This window comes from Cetorhinus maximus, chromosome 17 (assembly GCF_964194155.1).
Source record: "Cetorhinus maximus chromosome 17, sCetMax3.hap1.1, whole genome shotgun sequence".
In the NCBI taxonomy this organism is placed as follows: Eukaryota; Metazoa; Chordata; class Chondrichthyes; order Lamniformes; family Cetorhinidae; genus Cetorhinus; species Cetorhinus maximus.
In genome coordinates this window covers 22,103,466-22,130,763 of record NC_135895.1, presented here as the reverse complement: position 1 = coordinate 22,130,763, position 27,298 = coordinate 22,103,466, and the positions used below count along the sequence as shown (strand labels likewise).

At 40.5% G+C, this 27,298-nt stretch overlaps 1 protein-coding gene across 3 annotated transcripts in view; it reads right to left on the bottom strand.

The window, feature by feature from the left end:
- Positions 1-6,585: 6,585 nt before the first annotated feature.
- The window catches only part of LOC144692240 (polypyrimidine tract-binding protein 2), a 73,986-nt gene continuing 53,273 nt past the window's right edge, over positions 6,586-27,298 (bottom strand). The window contains exons 8-15 of one of the 3 annotated variants that reach the window (XM_078560832.1): positions 26,139-26,334; positions 21,298-21,378; positions 19,998-20,137; positions 14,816-14,849; positions 14,315-14,407; positions 13,998-14,214; positions 13,802-13,879; positions 6,586-7,828 (exon numbers count right to left, since the gene is read on the bottom strand). In XM_078560832.1, the coding sequence (XP_078416958.1) occupies positions 7,696-7,828; positions 13,802-13,879; positions 13,998-14,214; positions 14,315-14,407; positions 14,816-14,849; positions 19,998-20,137; positions 21,298-21,378; positions 26,139-26,334 (972 nt within the window). In that variant the 3' untranslated portion in view covers positions 6,586-7,695. The remainder of the gene's footprint in view (positions 7,829-13,801; positions 13,880-13,997; positions 14,215-14,314; positions 14,408-14,815; positions 14,850-19,997; positions 20,138-21,297; positions 21,379-26,138; positions 26,335-27,298) is intronic. The other 2 variants (XM_078560833.1, XM_078560834.1) reach the window with 2 other exon arrangements.

Genomic DNA, 27,298 nt, shown 5'->3' with positions numbered 1-27,298 from the left:
AGCAGCAAGATCTGGACAACATCCAGGCTTGGGTTGACAAATGGCAAGTAACATTCGCGCCACACAAGTGCCGAGCAATTACTTATCACCAACAAGAGGGAATGTAACCGTCTTGTCATTCAATAGCATTACTATCATTGAATACTATCAACATCCTGGGGTGACCATTGACTATAAACTGAATTGGACTAAACAAATAAATACTGTGGCTACAAGAACAGGTCAGAGGCTAGAAATCCTGTGGTGAGTAACTCACCTCCTGACTCCCCAAAGCCTGTCCACAATCTACAAGGCACAAGTCAGGAGTGTGATGGAATACTCTTCCCTTAGCTAGATGAATGCAGCTCCAACAACACTCAAGAAGCTTGACACCATCCAGGACAAAGCGGCCTGTTTGATTGGCGCCCCATCCACAAATATTCACTCCCTCCACCACCAACGCACAATAGCAGCAGTGTGTATCATCTACAAGATACACTGCTGAAACTTACCAAGGCGCCTCAGACAGCACCTTCCTAACCCATGGCCATGTCCATCTAGAAGGTCAAGGGCAGCAGATACATGGGGATACCACCACCATGATCGTATTGAATGGCTGAGCAGGCTCAATGGGCTGAATGGCCTACTCCTTTTTTATGAACTTATGATCAAGAGGGAGAGTACAGCAAAAATTCATCAGGGTGATGTCTGATGTTCAGTACAGATGGTCAGATCCAATGATAGCTTTCAAAAGTGAATTGCAGGGAAATGGGGAGAAAACTAGGGAGTGGAACTGAGTTGCTCTTTGAAAGAGCGGCACAGAGTTTGTGGTATGAGTGGCTTCTTGTGCTGTACTGTTCTGAGATTTCATGATATGAGGAAATGCAAATATGAAGAAAGAAAAAACATTGAGGCAACATGTATTACAATAGAGATGAAAGGCTGATTTGATAAACGTTCAAAATTCTTAAGGGATGGACAAGATAACTAGAAACAGGATTTCCAGTGATGGGATATTCTAGAATGTGGCAAAATATGAGATTGAGGACAGGGAATAGGAAAAGCATTATTGCTGTGAAGCTGAGGAATGCACTGAGAGTTACTGATTGAAGCAGAAACCATATCAATACTTAATATATTAGATACGTGGTTGAAGATTATAAAAGATATGGCAACAGGGCAAGTGCATGAGATTATTACTTCTTACATGGAGAATAAACAAAACAGACTGGTTGGTCCAAACTGCTTTCTGTATTGCATTCCCTGTAATTCTGCATAAATTCTCCACCTGCATGACTTGCTTCATTCCCTTGACTTTGATACTGAACTGATTTGCAATCTTGCCATCCTGCACTGCTCACATTTCGAACCTTAAATTTTCATCTTCAGACTGCTTGCTTCAAAATCCATACCATCTGCCTTCACCCCTACTACTTAAACCCAACTCCAGTTGAAATGCTCATGCCTTTTCAACTCTCCAGACTCCAGTATGCCACTGTCATGATGGTCCACCTCCCATCGTTTACCCCTCGTAAACAATTTCATCCAAAACTCCTCTGCATGTCCTATCCAGCATCATATTCCACTCCTGATTGAATCTGAAACTGATATAGATCGACTCCTACTTCAAATTTAAAATTGTTTCAATCCTTTCATGGCCTTGCTTCTTACAATCTCTAACCTCTTCTGTCCCCACAAAAACATCCATCCCAATTCCCTATTCTTCTGACTTTAGCCCCTTGGGCCTGGAATCTCATTTTGCCCCATTGCAATCAAATGCCTAAGGACTGTGGTTCTTCAGTTCAGTTTCTAAACCTCTCATCTTCTGAATCTCCCTCAACTCCTTTAAGGCTATCCTTAATACCCAGTTTTGACCATTTAGGTATCCTTCCTAATCTTATGTTCACTGCATCAGTTTTTCCTTACAGTTGTGAACTACTTTGCAACATTTTTTTACATTAAAAGGAGCTAAATAATTCTTTTCCCCACAATTACTCAGGCCATCCCCTAGAATTACTTACTTGTCTAGTTGTATTAACTGTTCCTGCCCTATTCCATACCTCCTTAAAATCCTGCACTTTCCAATCACAACCAAACCCCATGCAACACAGGTCCCTTCCTTTTGAAACGTTCCAATCTGCAACTGACCCATTTGCTTCAAGAATGCAGTGCGAATGTAGTGCCTTTAATATGGTAACATATCTTAAGACACTTCACAAGAGTGTTATCAAATGTTTGACAAGCCACAATAGGTCAGGTTGCTAAAAGCTTGATCAATGAGTTTGATTTTAAAAGAATCTCAAAGGTAGAAATGGAATTTCAGAGATTAGGGCATAGGCAGTTGAAAGCAATGGTGCAGCAATGACAATCAGGCATGCACAAAAAGTGGTGCAGAGATTTTGGAGGGCTTTGGGATAGGGAGGGGAAGATGATGGAAGGATTTGAAAAAAAGGATAATAATTTTAATATTGAGGCACTGCCAGACTGGAGATTAATGTAAATCAGTGAGCACAAGGGTGTTGCTTTAACTAGAGGATATCATCCGTGTAATGATGAGACACAAATTTCTCTGAGCACATATACTCTAGAAAACATTGAAGTACAGTTTCAAGTCACATAGCAAATTGTAACCAAGGGTACTTTTAAAGACTTCTGGGAAAGTCTTCAGTTCTGACTCATTAGAGAGACTGCGCCATATTTTCCTGGGCTCATTGCAATCTTCCAGCTTCAGTTTGCTCAACTTTGGGGTTATACAATTGGTGCTAAATCAGAAACATTGAGTGACAAGCCAAAATTGTCCACTGAGTTTTATTATTGGCAGAGCTTGTTCACCTTGTGGGTATGATTTAAGCTCCGTTAGGAATTCAGTCAGAGAATTCGTAGTTATCTGAAGGTAGCTATCCCTTTTAAATTCGTTTCCTATATACAATGGCAACACCCAGCTCTACCTCACCCACCTCAAACCCACAACTGCCTCACATTTATCATGCCATTTGTCCGACAGAGGATCAATTTCCCCCAATTAAATATTGTGAAGGCCAAAGCAATTGTCTTCAATCCCCAACCATAAACTCCTGTTTCCAAGTCACCCATCCCTCTCCTTGGCCAGAACTAAACTAGGTAATTCGCATCTTAGTTGATCCTGAGCTGGGCTTCTGACCTCACATCCTCTTCATCACCAAGATCACTGTTTCAACCTCCATAACATCTTCGTAAACTTGAGTTCATCCACAGCTCTGCTGCCTATATCCTAACTCACACCAGGGCTATGTTTCTTTGTTTGCATTTTTAATACAATCAAAATAATGTCTGCAATTTTTCTTCAAACAGCCAAGAAATTTTTAAGCATTTGCTTTGCCCTGTAATGTTGTTAAATGCAGTGACAAGTATCTTCATAGAATAGATACAAAAGGAAAAGATGGTCACATTGAGTCCAGGAAATGCATGCGAGTCAAGTGGCCACATGAATGGGTTTTGCAGATAATAAATTGCTCATGCATTCTCACACAAGTCATCATTGTGGGTTTCTTTGGGTTGTGGGATATAAGTACAACAGATGACTAGAAGTATGGAACTTCTCCCCTTTTAAAAAAAAATTGTCACAAGGAATTTAAAATGTAACAAAAAATGAAACCATCTATAAAATTGCCTGAGCCAATCAAGTGTAGTTAACTTAACACCTGGACATTTTTGGTCTTTTTGAAACACTTCACCTGGTTTAAAATGTTTTTCTTTAGAAGAGGGCCAAATAAAGTTTCTCAAAAAATACACCACTTTCAATTGATCTTTCCCAATGCATCTATTGCTTTCTGCATGACAAGGATCTTGAAGGATAAAAAATATGCATCTTGGCACGCATTAAACTTTCTAAAAAGCTTTTACTTCAAATATAAAAATATATTAATTCATCTTTTTGGCCAAGGACAACAGAAATTTACCCATTAAAAACTATGACCACCATTGCTCACCTGCCATGTTAGGGTCCTTAGGCATCAAAATGATGTGCATCAGGATAAGCATGTATCCATGTAAAGCTATTACATATTTTCTTGTGTAGCAGTTGCCTGCTTACAGATGCATTTCACCTTACCATTAACATTCTTCTTGTGGACAATTACACATGTTTTAATAGTCTTGCCCACAAATGCACGTGCCAGAATATAACGTAATTAATAAAGAGAATTAGTAGGTAGCAAAATGCAGAATTGGAAATGAGAAATAGGTAAGATCCTGAAGGCTGCATTTAGATGAAATGGAAACAGCAAGAGTAGATGGGATTAGAAGATTACTCACAAATGAGCCATTAAATGTGATGATAAAACTGAATTTCACAATCATTTGTACTGCTATGTCAATTCAAATATGTTCTATTTCCAAAAACAAGATTTCTTGAAGTGCTAACTTTAAGTTTGAATTCAGCTTTTAAAACCCAAAATAAACTTCAGAACTTATGGCAATCAGGAACATTATGAAGTTCGCCTGCATTGTATGAATAGCACAGCTATCTTTTTAATTCGAGGTGGAATGTATTTTTCATCCATGGACTTAATAATGTACTGAGTGACAGTAGGTTATAAACTTTTGAATTTTATGCTCAAAGCCAGCCCAAACTGGTGGGTATCAACATTCTGTGCAAAATCTCAGCATTTGTGGACATTGATTCATATCCCAAGCTGCTTCTAATTGAGCACTGCCACAAACCTGGCATATCTTAGCAATTTAGTGCAATTGGCATTATGAGGTGAAAATATTAAAATGGTGCAGTGTGCACTTTTGAACTGAGGTCAAAGCTCATTTTTTCTGACAGACCAATGCTGCATCTAACTGTGGTACACTTGGCCTGGGAGGGATGCACAAAAAAGGTGCCCAATTTTGCAAGCTCGAATGTCACTCACTTTTGACTAGCACAAAAGAAAACTATGAATGGACAGATGAAAACATTTCAGTAGGTCCTTGGGCATCAGAATACAATGTTTCCACAAATAATTAATATATATATATAAAATGGTGTTTACAAGCTGAAGTTCTTGGTGTTCTGAAATTCTGTCATCTAAATTCAAAGTGTGCCTGCAACATGTTTGGTGAGATAAATTTCAGAATTTTATCACAGTAATATAACTAGTGTTTTGTTCCCTCACTAACTACATGAAGCAGTTTTGGTCTGCTCAGTTCTGATTAGGTTAATCCATATCTATGAAATGTCTCTTAAAAATTCATGTTTTTTGAAAGTTCAAAATTACCAATTTTCAGAACAGGTAGCTGATTAAATTACATATGAAATCAGGTCATTTTTCTTAAGTGTAGGCACACTATTTAACAGCCTGATATACAATGAGAGCACTAATACTATATACAGCACAGAATACCATTCTGTCAGTAATAAATTCAGCTTCAGTGACTATACGTATTTCATACAAAAGCCTTGAGGGTGGCTGCAAGAATTTCTTCAAGTAGTTTTCTGAATGGACATACATATAGCTTGCTTTTAAAGTACAAGTTTTAATTGGTGACCAGATTTCTTTCTGTCCATCATAGATTTCCACATTTGTTATCAAAAACAATTTCTTCCATTACTATTTTGAGTAAATATATTTCCAAAGGCTTCCTGGAATGTTAACTTTGTGCAAAGATATGCCTGAATATCATGTTTTAAAGGATAAACTACTAATTGCTAGAATGCTGCAATTTAAGACAACCATTTTTAAAAAAAAACTTACCTGCAAACATTTTATCTATTTCCATTTTTTGAAAACTGTGGAATTTACCCCAATTCAATCTCAATGTCACTGATTAATCCGCTAAGTGAAAAACTTCTAATTTAAAATTTTCAGACTGCAAACGTATGTATGTTTTAAAATGTTCAGCTTTTTAAAATAGAATCCAGAACAGTTGCATTACATTCAAGCTTAAACTCCAGTGAAAATATCTCAATTCTTTTAATTTGCAGCTTGGTGCTAATTACAAATTTAGAAACTAGTGCTAATTTGCATTTTTAAACACATACAACCAAACATTAAAAAACTTGTCTGCTTTTGTACTGTCACAGTTCCGTGCCAGTTTTAGTACAATCAATATAGAAAGTTGGTAATGGACCATAAATTTATTAAGCCCATTTTTAAAACTACAATTACTAAAATGAACCAGTGCTATTGAGATGAATCAGAAGTTACTTAAGCCGAGTTTGCTTCAAAGAAACTGTAGAAAACTTCAAAAAGGGATATATTTCAGATAAAAATTGTTTTTGCAAAAGCTTCAGATCTCAATTGTAAGATTCATTATCAAAACTGTATTGCTCCAAGTTTTAAATGCTGTGTGCATAAGCGGAAGAAAGGTAAAGAAACTGCAGTACTTGCACCCCAAGTTGGACAATGGTCAAGTTACCAAGCAAGAAGGGTATACATAATTTTCCCACCCTGAAGAGAGTATTAACCATGAAGTCAGAAGCTTAATGAGGTGAAGACGAACAAGGGAAGTGAGGAAAAGCAGTACAGAAAGACAGAAGAGGTGGATAGAGCTACAGAAGTATTTATTAGGCATGCTACAGCAAGCGAACAGAGTACACAGGGAAAAAAAAATCAAAGTCAACACAACCATCAAACATCCCAATTTTGTTAGAAAATTAATTTTAATTGTGCCTCTTTCAAACTATACTGAGATTTACATTGCTAGAGATCAAGATGTAAAAACGTAACTAATGTAGAAAATATATATGACCTTTTTTGCTACATAGTCCAGAGATTCTATGTATATGATTTATGCTAATACATAGATCTGAAAAGTTCCTGGCCATTAAACTACTTAAATTTGACAACACTTGTAATTGTTGGACTTTCTTCAAGTGATGAACTCTACTCATACAATTCCTCTTATTTGAAGATACAGAACTGTTTATATTAAAGTCTGTTTCCGTTCAAATACAAAATATCTTGAAGAGGTTTATTAAAACTGAATATTACAATGCAAGGTAAATTAAGACTAAAGGCACATAAACTTTGGTCCCACCTGGTTGTCCATTCTAGAAAACTGCCACAAAACTATTCTTTTTGCTCCTTATTTTGAAGCATTTTTCTTTTGCCTTTCTATGACACATGCACCAATTTCATTAACTAACTAGACTTGACTGCACATGCTCAAAAATCCACAGCCATTTCAGTCCTTAATTACAAACTAAAGATGGTAATAGAAATGCACATAAGCAATTTGCAATGTCAACTCCAAACATCTACAAAATGTATACTCAGCAACAAGCAAGACTGTAACTTAGTGCTAACATTTACACAATACTTCCAACTATTACTTAAATTCTCCAACCATGTGCCCAAAAGAAGGCCCCAGCTTCACTTTCATAGTATATTCACTTGTATTAATAGAAGTTTTTCAACTTTTAAGGCACATTTCTCTTCAGATTTTTCTACTAAATAAAAAGACACAGAGATTATTCAAATCCCCCAAAACTAAAATTGAATGAAATCTCTGGAAAAAAAAACTTCAACATAAGAATGTTCTGAATTTTCATCCCAACCAGCAGCTGAATGAATTTCCTCTGCCCCTTCTAATGATTGCTCATCCTCCAAATTTTAGTATCACAAATGTATATATGAAGGAATGACAATAGCTGGAATTGCTAAACTCTGGTCCCACCTTCCTGAAACAAGTCTACAAATAACCACAAAATCAAAATCAAATAATTAAACTGTAAGCTCTCTCTGGGCATTTTCAGATAGTTGATTTGGAGAAGGAGACTCTCAGATGGTGGTTTTCGCCAAGGTCATAGTTGTGAAGATCAATCAGTGCCTGGATGGCTTCCTCCACAGAACACATTTGCAGCAGCGCCATTTTGTGATCTCTTCTGGAACAAAAGTATAGAATTAGGCAAGTGCGCTAAAATGGGAAAAATTATGGCTACATTTGCTTTTTGAGCAATACCATTCACTTTATTTAGTGCATTACAAATCAGTAAATCATGATCTTAAACCCTCATAAGAATAATCTATTTGAACCTCACACACAACTGATGGGATTAAATGTGTAAAATATTTTGAAACCTGAGTCTGTCTAATTTTAATGTGTATTCTAAATTGTATGCTAAAGTTTTCTAACTTTAAAATGGATCCTCTTTTCCCTCAAGAATACAATTATCCATGTCTTAACTATGCAGAGAATTCCATTCACCTAAATTAATCTGTGTAAAGAAATTTCTCCTAGGCTCCTCACTAAGGGTTTTATGACGCCTTGTCATTGGCCCCTGAGCCAGAGGAAATAGTGTCTTCCCTACACTATATCTAAACCTTTCAGAAATGCAAAATCCACTAGTAAATCTCTTCTTATTCTTCTCTGCTGAGTGGGAACAGCCCCAGCATTTTGACATTGTTGAAGATACACTCGCAATGCTGTCAGGGAGTTCCAGGTTTTTAGCCCAGTGACAATGAAGGAAGGGCAATGCTGCGTGGCTTGGAGGGGAACTTGCAGGCATCTCCCAAGTGTACGCTGCTCTTGCTCTTCTAGATGGTAATGGTCGTAGTTTTGAAGCTGCTGTCAAAGGAGGCTCGGCATATTGCTGCAGTGCATATTGTAAAATGGTGCACTGTGAGGTGGTGGTGGTGGAGGGAGTGAATGTTTAAGATGGTGGCTGGGGCGCTGATTAAGAGGGCCGCGTTGTCTTGAATGGTATTGATCTTCTCGAATGTTCTTAGAGCTGCACTCATCCAGGTAAGTGAAGTGCATTCCATCACTCTGCTGACTTGTGCCTTATTAACGGTGGACAGATTTTGGAAGTCAGTGAATTATTCGCTGCAGAATTTCCAGCCTCTGACTTGTTCTTGTAGCCCAGTGTTTTTATGGCTGGTCCAGTTAAGTTTCTGGTTAATGGTAGCTCCCTAGGATGCTGATGGCAAGGGACTCAGTGGTGGTAATGCCGCTGACCCTCAAGGGGAAATGGTTAGATTTTCTCTTGTTAGAGATGGTCTGGCACTTAAGTGACGCGATTGTTACACGCCACTTATCAGCTCAAGCCTGAATGTTATCCAGTTCTTGGTGCACATGGAAGCGGATTGCTTCAGTGTCTGCAGAGCTGTGAATGGTATTGAACACTGTGCAATCATCAGCAAACATCCCATTTCTGACATTCTGATGTAGGGAAGGTCATTGATGAAGCAGCAGTTAGGAAGAGGGGTGCTCAGAGATGTCCCAAAGAAGGAAAATTCTGAATGGGTCACACAAAGTAACCTTGGCGCAATATACAGTGGCAGAAATATGAAAGCTTACGCTTTTCCTCTTAGCCACAGATGATGCCTGTTGTGAACGGAGAAGGAAAGGTGCCTTTGAAAATGAGGAAGAAGCAAAAATTCCCTTAGTAAGGTATATTGATCTGTATGTCAGTATATGTGAACTCAGATAAATACTTGAAGCATATACAAAGCATTAATCTTAGAATAAAGATGCTTCAATTATACATTTTAAAAAAGGCAGTGCCTAGTCAACTTGTTAGCATTTAGCTATGATTTTGTCCACTTAACGTGTTTTTACTGAGGAACATCTAAATAAAAATTAAATGTAAATGGGATTTTACTACACAGTACCTCAATAGCTTAGGCGAAGTCCCGTCTTCACATTGAGGGTACCCTCCACCATGTGTGACACTACCACCATGCTGAGTGGGATAGATTTCAAACAGATCTTGTAACTCAAGACTGGGAAACCATGAGGCATTGTGGGCCATCGGCAGAATTGTACTAAATCACAATCTGTGACCTCAAGACCCAACATATCCCCCACTCTACCATTACCAAGCCAGGGGATCAATCCTGGTTCAATGAAGAGTGCAGGAGGACATGCCAGGAGCAGTGCCAAGCTTACCTAAAAATGAGGTGTCAACCTGGGGAAGCTACAACACAGGACTTCTTGAATGCTAAACAGTATAAGCAGCTAGTGATAGACAGAGCTAAGCAATTCCACAACCAAAGGATCAGATCTAAGGTCTGCAGTCCTGCCACATCCAGTCATGAATGGTAATGGGGCAATTAAACAACCCACTGGAGGAGGAGGCTCCACATATATCCCCATCCTCAATGATGGGGGAGCCCAGTACATCAGTGCAAAAGATAAGGCTGAAGCATTTGCAACAACCTTCAGCCAGAAATACCAAGTAGATGATCCATCTCGGCCTCCTCCTCCTCGGGAGGTCCACGGCATCACAGATGTCTGTCTTCAACCAATTCAATTCACTCCAAGTGATATCAAGAAATGGATGAAGGCACTGGATACTGCAAAGGCTATGGGCCCTGTAAACATTTCAATATTACTGAAGACCTGGTTCTCCGGAACTTGCTGCGCCCCTAGCCAAGTTGTTCCAGCACAGCTGCAACACTGGCATCTACCCGGCAATGTGGAAAGTTGCCCAGGTATCTCCTGTACACAAAAAGCAGGACAAATCCAGCCCAGCCATTTACCGGCCCATCAGTCTACTCTTGATCATCAGTAAAGTGATGGAAGGGGTCATCAACAGTGCTGTCAAGTGGCACTTGCTTAGCAATAACCTGCTCACTGACGCTCAGTTTGGCTTCCGCCAGGGCCACTCAGCTCCTGACCACATTACAGCCTTAGTTCAAACATGGACAAAGAGCTGAATTCTAGTGGTGAAGTTAGAATGACTGCCCTTGACATCAAGGCAGCATTTGACAGGGTGTGGCATCAAGGAGCCCTAGCAAAATTGGAGTCAATGGGAATCAGGGGGAAAACTCTCCGCAGGTTGGAGTCATACCTAGCACAAAGGGAGATGGTTGTGGTTGTTGGAGGTCAGTCATCTCAGCTCCAGGACATCACTGCAGGAGTTCCTCAGGGTAGTGTCCTCGACCCAACCATCTTCAGCTGCTTCAATGACCTTCCTTCGATCATAACGTCAGAAGCATTGGCTTCACTGATTATTGCACAATGTTCAGCACCATTCATGACTCCTCAGATACTGAAGCAGTCCACACCCAAATGCAGCAAGACCTGGACAATATCCAGGCTTTGGTTGACAAGTGGCATGTAACATTCATGCCACACAAGTGCCAGGCAATGACAAACTCCAACAAGAGAGAATCTAACCATAGCCCCTTGACATTCAAAGGTATTACATGGCTGAATCGCCCACAATCAACATCCTGGGGATTATCACTGACCAGAAACTGAACTAGCTATATAAATACTGTGGATACAAGAGCAAGTCAGAGGCTTGGAATCCTGCAACGAGTGACTCATTTCTTGACTCCCCAAAGCCTGTCCACCATCTTACAAGGCAGGAGTGTGATGGAATATTCTCCCCTTGCCTGAAGGAGTGCAGCTCCAACAACACTCAAGAAGCTTGACACCATCCAGGAGAAAGCAACCCATTTGATTGACACCACATCCACAAACATTCACTCCGTTCACCATTGACGCACAGTGGCATCAGTGTGTACCATCTACGAGATGCAGGAACTCATCAAAGCTCCTTAGATAGCACCTTCCAAACCCATGATCATTACCATCTGGAATGACAAGGGCAGCAGACACATGGGAACACCAACACCTGGAAGTTCCTCTCCAAGCCACTCACCATCCTGACTTGGAAATATATCACATTCCTTCACTGCCGTTGGGTCAAAATCTTGGAACTCCCTCCCTAACAGCACTGTGGGTGTATCTACACCCCATAGACTGCAGCGGTTGAAGAAGGTGGCTCAGTACCACCTTCTCTAGGGCAATTAGGGATGGGCAAAAAATGCTGGCCTAGCCAGCTACACCCGCATCTCATGAATTTAAAAAAACGCTGCTTTCACATTCTTGGAGACCTCTCACAACTTGAACCATATCGGAAGCCGGTAGCGCAAGTTGCGCGAAGGTTGGTAGTGGGAGGAGGGGCGCCAGGTGGAAGGCAGGAGTGAGGCTGGATTTGAGGCGTAGGGAAGCTGTCCGGGTGCCCTTTAAATATGGCAGCAGGGCCTTTAACCCCATGAGGTAACGGCCCCATCATGAGAATCACTGTGCTCTGACGGATTCATAAGTAATGAGCTGACCAGCACAGGAGCACATGAGCTGTCCCTCAGCGAAAAACAGATTGACTTCCGCTCCCTCCACCGAACTTAGGTTTCAGAATGGAAGATTCTGCCCAAAGTTTTGGGCCAATAACCTTTCTTCAGAACTGGAAAATGCTGATGTAATAAGTTTTGAGCAAGGGATGGGTGGGACAAGGACAGAGGAAGATCAACGGTATTGTGGAAGACAGGAAAGACTGAATGACAGAAAAATTAGTCTTACAGGGCCAAAGGGAATGATGATAGGGCAAAAACAAAGAAACAAAAGATGTGCCCAGTGCAGATTTGTCACTGTCTCAAAGCAAAAATAAAAGAAAAATCAAAACATGCAAAAAGGAAACAAAAAGGTAGGGAAGTGTGTTTACGGCCTGAAATTATTGAACTCAATGTTGAGATGAAAAATGCCTAATCAAAAGGTGAGGTACTGTTCCTTAAGCTTACATCGAGCTTCACTGCAACACTGCAACAGGCCAAGGACAGAGATGTCAGCTTGAGAGCAAGGTGGAAAATTAAAATGACAGGCCATCAGAAGCTTAGGTCCATGTTTGCGGGCCGGAGATATTCTGCAAAGCAGTCACCCAATCTGCATTTGTTCCCATCAATATAGAGGAGAAAACATTGTGAGCAGCGAATAAATTATACTAAATTGAAAGAAGTACAAGTAAGTTGCTGCTTCACTTAGGAGTGTTTTGGGCCTTGGACAGTGAAAACAGTGGATGTAAAAGGGCAGGTGTTACATCTCCTGTGTTTGTATGAATAGGTGCCATGGGAAGGGGACAGGATGTTGGAGGCGATTGCGGAGTGGACAAGGGTTTTACAGAGGGAATAAGTCCTTCAGAATGCTAAAAGGCAATGGGGGGGCGGGGCGGGGGGTGTGATGATGTGTTTGGTGGTTCCGGATATGGTGGAAAATCATCTGTTGAACATGGAGGCTGATGGGGTGTAAGGTGAGGACAAGGGGAACCCTATCGTGGTTCTGGGAGGGAGGGGAAGGGGTGAGAGCAGAAGCATGGGAAATGTGGCACGCACAGTTGAGGAATCCGTCAACCACAATTGGGGGAATCCTTAGTTCTGGCAAAAACAAAGACGCTGGTGTGGAGGGTTGCATCATCGGAACAGATGTGACGGAGGCAGAGGAAGTGGGAGAAAGGAGTCCTTGCAGAATGTAGGTAGGAAGAGGTGTAGTCAAGGCAGCTGTAAGAGCCAGTGGCTTATAGTGTATATTAGTTGACAACCTTTTGACAGAAACGGACACAGAGAAGTTAGGGAAGGGAAGAGTCAAAGAACAGCCATGTGAAACTGAGGGCAGAGTGGAAATTGGAAGCAAAGTTGATTCAGTTTTCCAATTGAGGATGAGAGCAAGGCACACCACCAATACAGTCATCAATGTACAGGAAAAAGAGTTGAGGGAGCCCACCTCCCCACCACTGAGTAGGACTGGAATAAGGAATGTTCTACATGTCCCATAAAATATACAGGCATAACTAGGACCCATATAAGTACTCATAGCAACACCTTTTATTTGGAGGATGAGGTGAGTTAAGGGAGAGATTGCTCAATGACAGAACAAGTTCAGACAGGCAGGGGAGGATTGAGGTGAATGGTGGTGTAGAGAGATTGGATGTCCATCATGAATGGAAACAGTGTGACATTGCTCAGCATATAATGGCAACTGTCCATGATGGAAGCAAAGCCAATGTTAATCAATTAGAAAAGTGCTTGCTGAAGTATGAACATACCAATTACATTCACAGAAAAAGACTTACTGAAAAAATTTAAAACCTTTCACTTTGCCACCAGTATTTGTAAAAAGTATCTTGAGATTATCTTCAGTAATCAAAGGTCTGTGAAAACACAATTAGGACATAATTAAAAGTTTTCTCCCACAAAAACCAGCTCAAGTTAATTTCTTAATAAAACAGACCACTTATTGCATGCATTACTCTCAAATGGATTACTTACGGAATATTTGAAAGGTGAAGAGTAGCAGAGGGAGGGAATATATTCTGGAAATTCTTTGATCCAGGTTTTTTGAAACGATGGAGTGGGGAATTGGTAAAATCTTTTGTCAATCCCTGGTCATCCAGGCCCTCTCGAGGTAGCTGTACTGTCTGGTGTTTGGACAGTGTGACACGGATAATCTTTCCATACATTTTCTGCCCATTCAAGTGGCTCATGGCTAACAAATAAAAATTCAATTTTAACAAATTTTATAAGGACAGTGCATTTTCTAAGGACAAAAACTTATAGATTCTGGTCAAATGCATACAGAATCTTACCCAATTGTGCCTGGTTGACATCAGTCATTTGCACAAGAGCACTGTCTTTTTTATTGTACAAAATCTTCACACGTTGCACATCACCATAAACACCTTTTGCAGAGTGGAAGAGTGAAGAAAAATAAAAGTTATGCATGAAATTTGGCAAACTAATAAAGTTACTGATAGATCAATGAAACATTCAGATCAGACATCAACGTGAACGAGTTTTGACATCCAAAATGAATACAACAATCAAGATTTAGCATAGTGATTATCTGAAGAGAAAAATCCTGGTAAAATCCCTCAAAGCTAATGTGAAGTGATACTAAAGAACATGCAAAATAATTTTTAGCATGCATTACTATAAATAAAATAGCATCTATGGAGAGAATTACAGCAAAAGAAAAAGTAGCAGAAGATTATCTACTTATCTATGAGCCGAATTGCTAGCTACAAATAAGAATTAAGGTGAAAACTTTTAAATCAATAATAAAAAGTATAGTGCTAACGATAACATACCGAAGAGGGTAAACAGACTTTGGGGCGTAACCATCTTTAGAAGGAGAGAAGAGCAAGCAGCGTAAGACAGGAAGAGAGAAGAATCGAGGAAGAGCGGAGATGAACAGATCATCCATAACGAAGGGTGGTTCCCGTAGAATGGTGAGGTGGTCATGGATCATGGTTCAAGGCAGTTAATTGGGGCAAGTTGGTCCGAGGAACATTTGTTCAAGCACATAAGCATGAACACAAGGAAAGAGGTAGGGGTGGGACAGAAAGAGGATTGGTATTGGGGAGGGTTGGGAAATGTGAAATAAACACACAGGGTAAGAAAGAGGGATGGGATGGGTAGGGGTGGAGCAATGCAGAAGTAAACAAGGAGAGGGAAACAAAACAAAAATAAATATATAGGTCAGTACACAGGAAATGCAGGAATTTGGTCAGAAAATGGCTGGTTCATGTACTTTACAAGAAAATAGTGTTGAATGTAGTCACCCAAGACCAAAAAAAAAATATGGGCAAAATACATTTATAATCAAAGAATTACAATACTTTATATTAAATGAGAAAGTAAAAACACAAATCATGCACAAAAAAACCTTGAACTTGTAAGTTAACTGCATAGTCATGGTGAGGTATGAAATGCAGGCAAATAAATATCAGAGAGGCACTCGAATTCAACCATTACACTTAACAGCATGCATAAGTACAGCACGAGGAAAATTATCAAATGTTACCAAATAGCTTTCCACCATTTAAATCTTTACAGAAGTTAATTTGAATTTTATAAATGAAAACAGAACCTTGGGCAACTTCTCCTGTGAAGTGCTCAGATACAAGCCACATTTCATACCAGCTTTTGCTAAAGCCAAAATGAAAATAGAATATAAGTAGATCATTTGAGGACAAAAGCCCAAGAACCAGCGTTTTCAGCGTTTTATATAATACAAAGATTTGCACAGTGCAAGAACACGTTTAGCTATAACATAACCAAGGTTTGCAAGGGAAAAATAACTACAAAGAGTGGGAAAAGTGTCTCATCAAATTCTTTGGCGAGGACCTTTAAGGGAAAGGCATCAAAGCAAAGTTTACATGAAGCAAGATTTCATTGCAAGCATAACATATGTAAGCATAACAATAACTGAGCAGTAAGACTACACAGAATTTTATGGCGAAGAATCAGGTTATTTGGCCTACACCAGTGTTGACATGCAACATAAGCCTTCTCTCAAACTTTCATTTCAACGTATTCTTCGATTCCATTCTACATCATGTACTTTGATGCTTAAGTGGAAGCTATATATGGCAATCACCTCAACTACTCCATGTGGCAGGGGTTCCAATTCCCTCCTGGATTCATCATTGGATTTAGTGGATTACATTTATGTCCCCTTGTTAGATTCCAATGTATTTGAAAGAATCTGTTTCTACCCTATCGAACCAGTTTATAACTTTAAATACTCCAATCACCTCCCCTATAGAGAAGAGGCCCAGATTGTTCAGTCTTTCTGGTTCGTTGAGGTATCAGCTGTGGCTCAGTCCATAGCACCCTCGCCTTTGAATCAGAGGGTTGTGGGTTCATGTCCCACTCCCGGAAACCAAGAACTGTGATTGTACTCGAAAGAGTTGCAATCTGTGACTGTTGATAACTCGAAAGAGTTTTCTGGTTCGTTGTACACCTCAGTTCTAGTATCATCCTTGCAAATCTTTTTCGTACTCTCTCAAGTGCTTCTGCAACCTTTTTGAAATATAGTTCTTCTCTCCATATTATAAGGATAGTACTCCAAGTGTGTTTTGACTTCTCTGCTTTTGAATCTGCTCCCCTAGAAATCAATCCGTGCTTTGCTTGTACTTCTTATGGAGTTGTGAATCTGTACGCCCCAGATGCCTTCGTGCCTTTAAACCATTTAGATCTTCTATTTTCCAAGGAGTAGGTGGCCTCCTTATTCTGTTTATCAAAATGCACCACCTCATATCAATATTTAAATTAACTTGCCATTTCCATGCCCTTTTTATTTGCTCTTGGAATGTGTGCATCACTGGCTTGTCCAGCATTTTTTGCCCATCCCTAATTGCCCTCGAGATGGTGGTGGTGAACCACCATCTTCAACTGCCGCAGTCCATCTGGTATGGGTACACCCACAGTGCTGTTAGGGAGCTCCAGGATTTTGACCCAGTGACAATGAAGCAACAGCAATATAGTTTCGAGTCAGAATGGTGTGTGGCTTAGGGGGAAAGCTGTAGGTGGCGCTGCTCCCATGTGTTTGCTGTCCATGACCTAGGTGGTGGGGGTGGCAAGTTTGGAAAGTGCTGTAAAGCTGCTGCAGTACATCTTGTAAATGGTACTACTGTTGCCATTGTGCGCCGTTGGTGGAGGGATTGAATGTTTAAGATTGCAGGTGGAGTGCCAATCAAGTAGGCTGCTTTGTCTTGGATGGTCTCAAGCCTTTTTAGGTTTGTTATAGCTGCACCCATCCAGGCAAATGGAGTGGATTCTACCACACTGCTGACTTGTGTCTTGCTGATGGTGGACAGACTTTGGGAAGTCAGGTGAGCTACTCGCTGCAGAATTCTCAGCTTCTGACCCGCTCTTGTAGCCCAGACTAATATGATTGGTTCAGTTAGGTTTCTGGCCAATGGTAACCCGAGTGGTGGTAATGCTGTTGAATGCCAATGGTTAGATTCTCTCTTGCTGGAGATGATCATTGCCTGGCACTTGTGTGGTGAGAATATTACAAGCACTTTTCAGCCCAAACATGAATACTATCCAGGTCTTGATGCATATGGGCAAAGAATGCCTCAGTATGAGGAGTTGCAAATGATACTGAATGCTGCAATCATCAGTGAACTTATGTTGGAGGGAAGGTCATTGGTGAATCAACTGAAGATGGTAGGGCCTAGGGCTCTACCTTGAGGAACTCATGCTGAGATGATTGGCCTCCATCAACCACAACCATCTTCCTTTGTGCTAGGTTAGACTCTTTTATGGGAAGGAGATAACTCTGTATTCTTCCACAATGTTGGGTAGATGTCAGTGTTGCAGTTGTACTGCAACAGCTTGGCTAATGCATGGTCAGTTCCAAAGGACAAGTCTTCAATATGACATCTGGGATGTTTTCAGTGCCCATAGCCTTTGCTGTACCCAGTGCCTTCAGCTGTTTCTTGATATCACATGGAGTGAAATGAATTGGTTGAAAACTGGCACACATGATGATGGGGCCTCAGGAGGCCAAGATGGGTCATTCACTTAGCACTTGGCAGGTGATGGTTGCAAATGCTTCAGCCTCGCCTTCTGAACTGGCTGCTTCGCCATCATTGAGGGTGGGGATATTTTTGGAACCTGCTTGTACCATCAGCTGTTTAATTGCCCATCACCATTCATGACTAGATGTGGTAGAACTGCAAAGTTTTCATCTGTTCCACTGGCTGTGGGGTCACTTAACTCTCTCAATGACATGCTGCTTCTGCAACTCGCTCCAGGCTGTAGGGCTTCTGCGTAACGTACATGTAGTCCTATGTCGTATTGACACCAGGCTGGAACTTCATTTTAAATGTACATGGTACTGTTCCTGGCATGCTCTCCTACACTCCTCAATGAACCAGGGTTGGTCCACTGGCTTGATGGTAATGATAGTGAGGGATATGCCAGGACAAGGATGCCTAGTTCTGACACCTTATGGATGCCTAGTTTTGAGCTGCCAGATCTATTTTCCATTTAGCACAGTGGTACTGTCACACAACACGATGGAGGGTACCCTCAATTTGAAGATGGGCCTTTATTTCCATAATTCATTTCACTTCTACCAATGCTCTCATGGACAGATGCATGTGACAGGTAGATTGGTAAGGATTGCTAAATGAATTTTTCCCATTTGTTGGTTCTCTCACTACCTGATGCATGCCCAGTCTTGCAGAAACATTTTTCAGGACTTGGACAGTAGTGATGTTTCTGAGCCACTCTTGATGGGTGGCGGCACTTCAGTGTTCAGAGTACATTCTGTGTCTTTGCTACACTCAGTGCTTCTTCCAGATGATGTTTAAAATGGAGGAGCACTGATTCATCAGCTGAGGGTGGGTAGTAGGCAGCAATCAGCAGAACATTTCCTTATCTGTGTTTGATGTGATGCCATGAGGCATCGTGGGGTCTGGAGTCAATATTGAGGACTCCCTTACCTACTCACGCCAGGCTATCTACCAAGTGTGCCGCCACCGTTGATAGATCTGTCCAAGTGGAGGAACAGGACAAAGATAGGGATGGTGATATGCAGTCTGGGACATTGGCTAAAAAGTATGATTTGGTCAATATGGCTATACCAGTGGTCCGTGGGACAGCTCTCCCAGTTTTGGCGCAAGTCCTCAGATGTTAGTGAGGAGGACTTTGCAGGGTCAACTGGGCAGAGCGTGCCTTAAGGTAGTGTAATGATTAAAATGGTGGTTTGATATAGCTGAATTGCCTACTAGGCCATTTCAGATGGCAAGTAAGAGTCGATCACATTGTGGTGGATCTAGAGTCACACGTAGGCCAGAACGTGCAGGACGACAGATTTTCTCCCTGAAGGGTATTATTGAACCAGATGGATTTTTATTACAACCCAGTAGTTTCATGATCATTAGTTATGAGACTAACATTCTGCACATTTGCTCAAGTCTTCTTGTGCTGCTAAAAAGGCAATGAACAGATAACATTTCACTCTACACTCAACTCAAACCCTAGAATGTATGACTTACTAACTCGTCAACTTCATTAATTTTAGAATTACTGATCTATACAGCACAAATTAGATTAGAAAGTAAAAGCCCAGGCACCCTCAACTCCTCAATATATATACACAAAGGGTATGGGTGGGGCATTTCTCCAAAACAATAACTTGTACTGTGGCAGAAATTAATATCACTCAGCAATGGGGCCTAAAATCCCCCCATTATATTCTAAATCATTATTTTCCATCTGCACTTTTGCTATTGCTAATAACATTTGCGAACACCATGCATTAATTTGATCATATAAATTTTGTTTCTACACTTATGGGAAATTTAGTCAGTGGACATTGAAATACAGACATGGACACAAATACAGACATGGACACAGATAGTAACAAGACAATGAGTGAAGACGACAAACAAATGTTAGAAAAATGAATGATACCAACTTGCTCTGCAAACAGATGAAGAAGAAAAGATGTGTAAAAAAACAAATAATTACCTCGTCATTTAGATTGCTAACCAGAAGCACACTGTGGTTGGCAGAAGCAACTCCAGACATTGCTACACGCCCTGCAGCTGCAGCAGCAGCTGCAGCAGCAGCACCGGGCATAGCCAATGGGCTCAGGGATCCTGGAACAGCTGCAACAAAGACCAAATATTTTAAAATAAACTAATACTAATTTCAGCCAGAAGAAAACTCTCCATATAACAAAGGGTGCTCTGTTTTGACCAGAGATTTGGAGTAAATTTATTCAGCTAACAGCAGAATTATAAGTCCCATTTTTTGATTTTTCCACACGTGCTGACTAAAGTGACTACTGAGGTGCTACAGTTGGCCTCAGTGACCCCAAGTTAGGCAACAGAAAATTGGCAGGAACCACTAAGTGGTGGTTTATGTTGTTGTGTGCAAACTGGGTTTGGTTTGTCTCTAAAGCTCCTATAAGCAAATAAGACTGCCAACATTTATTACTGAAGATCATGCATGAGTAAAGGCCACTCAGAGAAGATAGATGGTACCTGTGAAACTTCAGCTTACAATTAAGTTTCTGTTCCTAGTCATGGAGGGTTAATAAAAATGGATGGCAAGAAAAGACATCAGAGTGGATAATTATCAAAAATTAAATCGGCTGGTGACACTGGGACTGCACATAGATTTCCTCAAAAACACTCCAATTTCTTTGCATGTAGAGACAATATGGTCAACATAAACAAACAAGAGTAGCTATGAGTTGATTTAGGTGAGAAAGAAAAATCAAAGGCAAAGAAGCTCAACTTGTTCCAAACGAGACAACTATTGTCACTTTATCAGCATTTTTTCTCCACTGCTCAGCATCCGCATTCAAGGTGCTGTAGTTCCTAGCAATTAAGGTGCTGGACAAAACTTCAGTACTGAAATTTCCTTAGTTAAATAAGCTGTATTAATAGTTGCAATTAAAAAAATTGCTCAACTGTAGGCAGAATTTTAGCAATGCTTTGTTTTGAAACTTTACCAAGAGGGCTGTGCCAACTCTTGGTGTCATAACTGCTTCTGTATGACCAATCCATTCAATAAGCTGGATGTCATTTTGTTTACAGGTGTATGCAACAATGTTCTGCGTGCCCACATACTGTTCAGTACAAAGATCTGAAGTTCCAATAACACTTATACAAAAGTGCATGATCCCACATCAAGTAAACAGGATTTGGTTTTTCTTTTTCAATGTATCTAATCAGCATTTTGTCAGTCTTGCCTACACATGTTGCAGAAGAAACCTATATTTTAAATGTAGGCTTACTAATGTTACTAGTGCAACTCTAACCTGCAGTCTGTGCAAAGCTTATTGAAGTTGGAAACCCAGATCCTCCACTGTATGGACCAGACATCATTCCCGCAGGGGTACCTAACAAATGGAAGGCAACAAAAAAAAATAACTCGATTTGCTTATGCACTCTACATAATTGCGTAAAATACCAAAAGCATGTTGTTATAAATTAACATGTCCATTGTCATTTAGAGACTGTAAATCGTTACAAACATGTAATACACAAAGGTAGGTTTTAACATGCCTAAATTAATTTCATATATACGTAGAACTTCTCAAAGAGAGGGCAACTTGACCATATAAGGTTATACCTTAAATATACATTCCACCATGAGCCCCAATTTGACATCTTCCCAGAAACACATCTAATTGCCTCACACCCAATTATACCATTGGCTTTAATGGCCTTTCTTGGTAATATGTTGCACAAGTTAATGCCCTTATACAAGAAATGTTCATCAAACTTTAACTCTTAAACTTATTCTCTGGTATTTGGAGTCCTTCAAACACGGAATAACTTTTAGTCAGTTGTTGAACCCCTCTCAACATGGTTTGTGTGTCCTGATCTCTTTCAATTTCACTAAAATAATTTTCTATCCAAAAAGATTTGTCACAAATTTCAAACCTATTCAACCTAAATGCAACAAGTAGAATAACAAATGAATGACTGCACTATGAATCACCAATCTTTGTAATTGATTCTCGCAAGGGACAGCAACAATGAGAATCTATTGTCACAAAAGCTGCCGATGCTGGAAATCTAAAATAAAAGAAGTATTTCTAGAGTCCATTGTGCAGCTGATTGAATTTTCAGAATGAGCTTGACAGCTTTTTATTAAGTGAGGGTATCCAGGGATATGAACCAAAGTTCGGTAAATGGAGTATGAGGTACAGATCAGGAACGATCTAACCGAATGGCAAAACAGTCTCAAAGGTGTGAATAGTCTATTTCTCATATGCAGTTGATTCAAAGCGAATGAGTTTTGGGAGAATAATTTTATTTGAAATACTCTTCCATTGGATAAAGTAACATTATATTCTGACATGGAAATTATCTTCTCTCAACAATGGCGATCCACATAAAACAGATTCAAACTGATCGAGCAGCTCAAAACCGGGCATCCATCAGGCATTGTGGTCCATCAACAGCAAAACTGTGTTCAACCACAATCTATAACCTCATATCTCTCACTCTACCATTACTATACAGTGAGGTGACCAATCCTGGTACAATGACCGTAGAATTAAGTCAATTTACAGTGGCTTTAATTTTCCTTTATTACGCAACAGATCTTTCACCTCCAATGTCAATGAAGAACAGACATGATTCCACAGACCGTTCACTCCTGCCGAGAGGTTATCAACCCTGGTTCAAAGATATGTGATGGAAAGCATGCCAGGAGGAGCACCAGGCAGGCAGCTTCATGAAGCTACAACGCAAGATTACACACATGCTAGTTGAAGCAGCATGCTAACAGCCAAAGCTAAGTGATCCAACAACCGTTGGATCTGATAAAAGCATTGCGGTCCTGCCACATTCATTTGTGAACCACAGTGGACAATTAGCGGCTAATCAGAGGCGGCAGTGGCCCCACAAACACTACCATCCTCAATAATGGGTGGAATCCAGATCTTCAGTGCAAAGTGTCATGGCCAGGAGAGGGGGGGGTTCAAATGGTTCCCCTTTTTCCCTCTCATGTGATTGCAACAGGTCCTTTTTTTAAAAAACGGATATACTTGCCAAGTCACTGAGTGTTTAACCGTTTACACGCTGTGATTATAAAAGAACTAATCGGACAGGTTTTCTTGAGATCAAAGGAAGAGGTTAGCTTAATTGTACTTAAACCAATCTAAGTAAAACAATAAAATATACTCTGACTTTCATGTACACACACTCGAAGTTCACACACACCAATAGATTCGAGTGGGGAAGATTTGTCAGCTCAGAGTCCAGAGAAATAAAAGGGGTATATTATTTGTGCAGGCTTCAAGCTCAATTCGAAGGCTGTCTTATGATGCAAATTGGGTAGCCATCTTTGCTGCGAGCTCACGCCACACCTTTAGTCTGTGTTTTAAAAAGTCTCCATTTTTGAAGGTTCAGTTTGTTTCGCCAGCCGGTGAAATAAAAATCATTTGACATAAAGCACGTTTCCGTGACAAAAGACAAAGCTGAAGCAATTGCAACCTTTCCTTTGGTGGCCCCGATGATTCGAATTAACGATATATTCTGTTGATTTGGCTATTTTCCTGCAAACAGTAGCATTGAGTTGAATTCATTTAAGAAGTCTCTGTCTGCAGCCGGGGTGTCCCTGCATGGTCATGGTCAGCAAAGAGGGACCGAAGCTTGCAAGGTAGGTTGGAGAGAGAGGGAGGGAGACACACCACTTGGGTCTTCTTCCTTCAGTGTCTCCGCTGCTTGCCCTCTTACTGCAGAGAAAGCAGAAGTTTAAACACACGAAGGGTGGACTTGTCACATGGCCATCACCCAGTGATTCAAACATTACTAATGTATTTCTCCTTGTAACTTTGGGAAACCTCTTTCTTAGCCAGTGTCCATCTTTCAAGTGATTGGATTTGGCATATTCCCATTGGAGCTTAATGAGCTCATGTCTGGGAACCCTCTGCTGAATGCACCAGGTGATTGCTTTGATGCCTTGCTAATGAGAACAGGGTATGTGGCTCATTCATATTCTCCTAAAGCCATTGTCCTTGGTGGGTTTTTGCAGATGTAGTGTCTCCATCTCAGTGGGTTGCAATGTGGAGAGTATAGTGATGCAAATTGGGTAGCCATCTTTGCTGCGAGCTCACGCCACACCTTTAGTCTGTGTTTTAAAAAGTCTCCATTTTTGAAGGTTCAGTTTGTTTCGCCAGCCGGTGAAATAAAAATCATTTGATATAAAGCACGTTTCCGTGACAAAAGACAAAGCTGAAGCAATTGCAACCATCTTCAGCCAGATATGCTTAAATGGATAAACCATTTGGGCCTCCTTCTGAGTACCCCACCACCATAGATGCCAGTTTTCAGCCAATTTGATTCACTGCACATGATATGAAGAAATGGCTGAAGGCACTGGGTATAGCAAAGGCTATGAACCCAGACAACATCCTGACTGTAATATTGAAGACTTGTGTTCCAGAGGTAGCAATGCCAATAGCCAACCTGTTCCAGTACTGTTAAGAGCACTGGCATCTATCTGGCAATGTGGAAAATTGCTTAGATATCCACTATCCACAAAAAGGGCAAATCAGCGTTGTCTATTCTCAATCATCAGCAAAGTGACAGAAGATGTCGCCAACAGTGCTGTCAAGCAGCAACTACAAAGCAACAACTTGCTTATCAATGCTTAGCTTAGATTTTACTTGGGCCACTCAGATCCAAACCTCGATATGTACTTCAACCAAACATGGACAAAAGAGCTGAATTCCACGTGAGGTGAGATTAACTGCCCTTGACAGCAAGGCAGCATTTGACCAAAAGTAGCACCAAGGAGCCCTAGCAAAGCTGAAGTCAACAGGAATCAGGGAAAACACTCCACTGGTTGGAGTCACAAGGAAGATGATTGTGGTTGTTGGGGGTCGATCATCTCAGTCCCAGGACATCAATGTACGAGTTCCTCAGGATAGTCAGCTTCATCAATGACCTTCCCTTCAACATAAGGTCAGAAGTGGGGATGTTGCTAATGATTGCACAGAGTTCAGTACCATTCTCAAATTCCTCAGATACTGAAGGAATCCTTGCCTGCCTGCAGCAAGATCTGGACAACATTCAGGGTTAGGCTGAAGTGGCAAGTAACAGTTGTGCTACACAAGTGCCAGGCAGTGACCATTTCTAACGAGAGAATTTAATTGTCTCCCCATGACATTCAACGGCATTACCATCGCTGAATCCCCCACTGACATTCTGGGGGGGTTACCATTGACCAGAAACTGAACTGGACCAGCCACGTAAATACTGTGGCAACAAATGCAGGTCAGAGGTTGGGAAGTCTGGCAAGTATCTCACCTCCTGGCCCCATAAGGTCTGCCCACCATCTACAAGGCACATGTCAGGAGTGTGATGGAATACTCTCCACTTGCCTGGATAACTGCAGCTCCAATATTCAAAAAGCTTGACACCCCATCCACCACCTTATGTATTCAACTCCTCCACAACTAGTGCACAGTGGCAGCAGTGTGTATCTACAAAATCCACTGCAATAACATACCAAGGCTCTTTCAATAACACTGTCCAAACCCACAAACTCTATCACCTAGAAAAACAAGGTTGGCAGAAAAAAAGGAACACTATCACCTTAAGTTCACATCCAAGTCACACCCCACCTTGACTAAGAACCACACTGCCATTCCTTCACTGTTGCTGGGTCAAAATCCTGGAACTCCCTTCCTAACAGCACTGTGGGTGTACCTACATCACATGGACTGCAGCAGTTCAAGAAAGCAGCTCACCACCACCTTTTCAAGGGCAACTAGGAATGGGCAATAAATGCTGGCCCAGCCAGCGGAAGCCCAGATCCTGTGAATGAAAGAACTAGCATTTTTTTTTTTGATTGAAGTTGTCCCCAAGATAACCAAACCTATTCCAGTCAAAATGTGATTGTCCCTTTTTGGATCTTTGCTGCCAATAAAAGCAAACACCTTGGACAAATGATTAGTTAATACAAATATTAGTGACAGTGAAGTGGAGACTAATTTGGAAAAATACTTTAGGAATCAAAATTATGGAGATGTAGCTATAAACGGTAGTCAAAAATATTATTTGTCCAAACCACATTAAGTACAAATTATTGTTTGCTCTGAAAAATATCTGAAAAAAATGATTACAGGCTACTTTATCTTACCAAGAAGGGAGCTCTCCTTAGCAAACGCTGCAGCAATGGCAGGATCCATAGATGACTGCCCATCTCCTGAAGGAAGATCTGGACGGGTGTAGTCACGACTTTTATCATTGTTGTATTTTACATTCAAATTCACCAATTTTGAAAAATCAATCCTGAGAGTACAGCAAGCATTATAAATGTTCTGACCATCCAGAGCCTGTAAAGAATAATTCAAATTGGTAATCAGTAGATGAAGAATCAGAAGCATAAAAATGTTTTGTCACAAAGTCAGAGATACAAAAAAACTATCATACCTTCAACAAATTTTTTGTAACCTTCAATACAATTATAAAAGACTGCGTTTTAAAAACAAATAGTCACTTGTTTCATTTTGACAGTTAAATTAGGGGAAAAAATCAGAATGAAATACTTCATTTAAATAATATCTTATGACATGTAAACATTCCACAATTAATTATTTTTGGAGTAGATGACATTATACAAGCAAATGCTTAGAAAAGCACAAGAAAATGGTGTTTTGTTAAGATACCACCATGGATTCTTTTAAATCACTTTTATTACATTGTGATTAATATGCTGGTCAGGAGAGACCAGCTCATCAGTTTGCAAATCAATATCTCACTACAATTGTGCTTTCTCCCCTTCTATTCCTAAACTTTATTAAACAACACTATTTCTTAGATTCCAAAATTAGAGGGAACAAAAAAGCTGAGTCACCAATAGCAGAAAGGGGTAATGCAGTATGCTGGAAAACAAAACAACCAGAAATAGGCATAATTTACAGGGTCCAAACTAGCAGCAGGTAGGTTGTGAACCAAAGTAGCAGAAAATGAGCATTTAGCAGCAGTCTAGTCATAAAATTTCTATAAACATCAGATCTTGTGCTTTCCACAAGTACCACCAAGCCAAATCAGATGCTACAGCACATAAAGCCATTTGATTCATCATACCTGTGCTCAACTGGTCGCACTCTCCAGCTCTCTCCCCATAGCCCTGGAATTTTGTTCCTATTAAGTATTTATTCAATTTGCTTTGAGTGTCACTAATCAATCTACTGCTACCACCCATTCAGGCAGTGCAATACAAATCACAACAACTCGACATGTAAAGAATTCTTCAAACCTCTGGTTCTTTTGCCAATCTCCTTAAATCCTTGTCCT